Raw genomic sequence first — 475 nt, 5'->3', positions numbered from 1 at the left:
GCAGCAGCAGCAGCAGCAGCAGCAGCAGCAGCAGCAGCAGCAGCAGCAGGGAGAGGGAGCTGCTGCTGCAAAAGAAAAAGTCAAAAAGGTACAAATCAAAATACCCTAAACCAAATGCATGCGTTGCTGCTGCTGCTGCAGTAACAGCAGCAGGAACAGGAAGAGGAGCAGCAGCGACAGCGGTTGTTGCTTTTTGCTGCTGCTGCTGCTGCTGCGTTATCTCGTGCTGCTGCTTCGCTGCCTCCAGCAGCAGCAGCAGCAGCAGCAGCAGGTGCAGCAGCAGCAGCAGCAGCAGCAGCAGGTGCAGCAACAGCAGCAGCAGGTGCAGCAGCAGGAGCGGCAGCAGATGCAGCAGCAGGAGCGGCAGCAGGTGCAGCAGCAGCAGCAGCAGCAACAGCAACAGCTGCTGCTGCTGCTGCTGCAGCTGAGACAATTGCTACAGCACCAAACCCTCGCGAGGGTTTAGGGTTTAGGG

At 58.7% G+C, this 475-nt stretch overlaps 1 protein-coding gene across 1 annotated transcript in view; it reads left to right on the top strand.

Moving 5' to 3' along the window:
- EMH_0080540 (uncharacterized protein) overlaps positions 1 to 466 on the top strand; it is a gene marked incomplete at both ends in the record, with an annotated part of 881 nt that extends 415 nt beyond the window's left edge. The window contains 2 exons of the mRNA XM_013500275.1: positions 8 to 88; positions 248 to 466. Of these exons, the coding sequence (XP_013355729.1) occupies positions 8 to 88; positions 248 to 466 (300 nt within the window). The remainder of the gene's footprint in view (positions 1 to 7; positions 89 to 247) is intronic.
- Between the last annotated feature and the right edge of the window lie 9 nt (positions 467 to 475).

This window comes from Eimeria mitis, genomic scaffold (genome assembly GCF_000499745.2).
Source record: "Eimeria mitis Houghton genomic scaffold, Emh_scaff5212, whole genome shotgun sequence".
NCBI lineage: Eukaryota > Apicomplexa > Conoidasida > Eucoccidiorida > Eimeriidae > Eimeria > Eimeria mitis.
The sequence above is the reverse complement of the archived record's forward strand: the minus strand, read 5'-3'. Positions and strand labels throughout refer to the sequence as shown.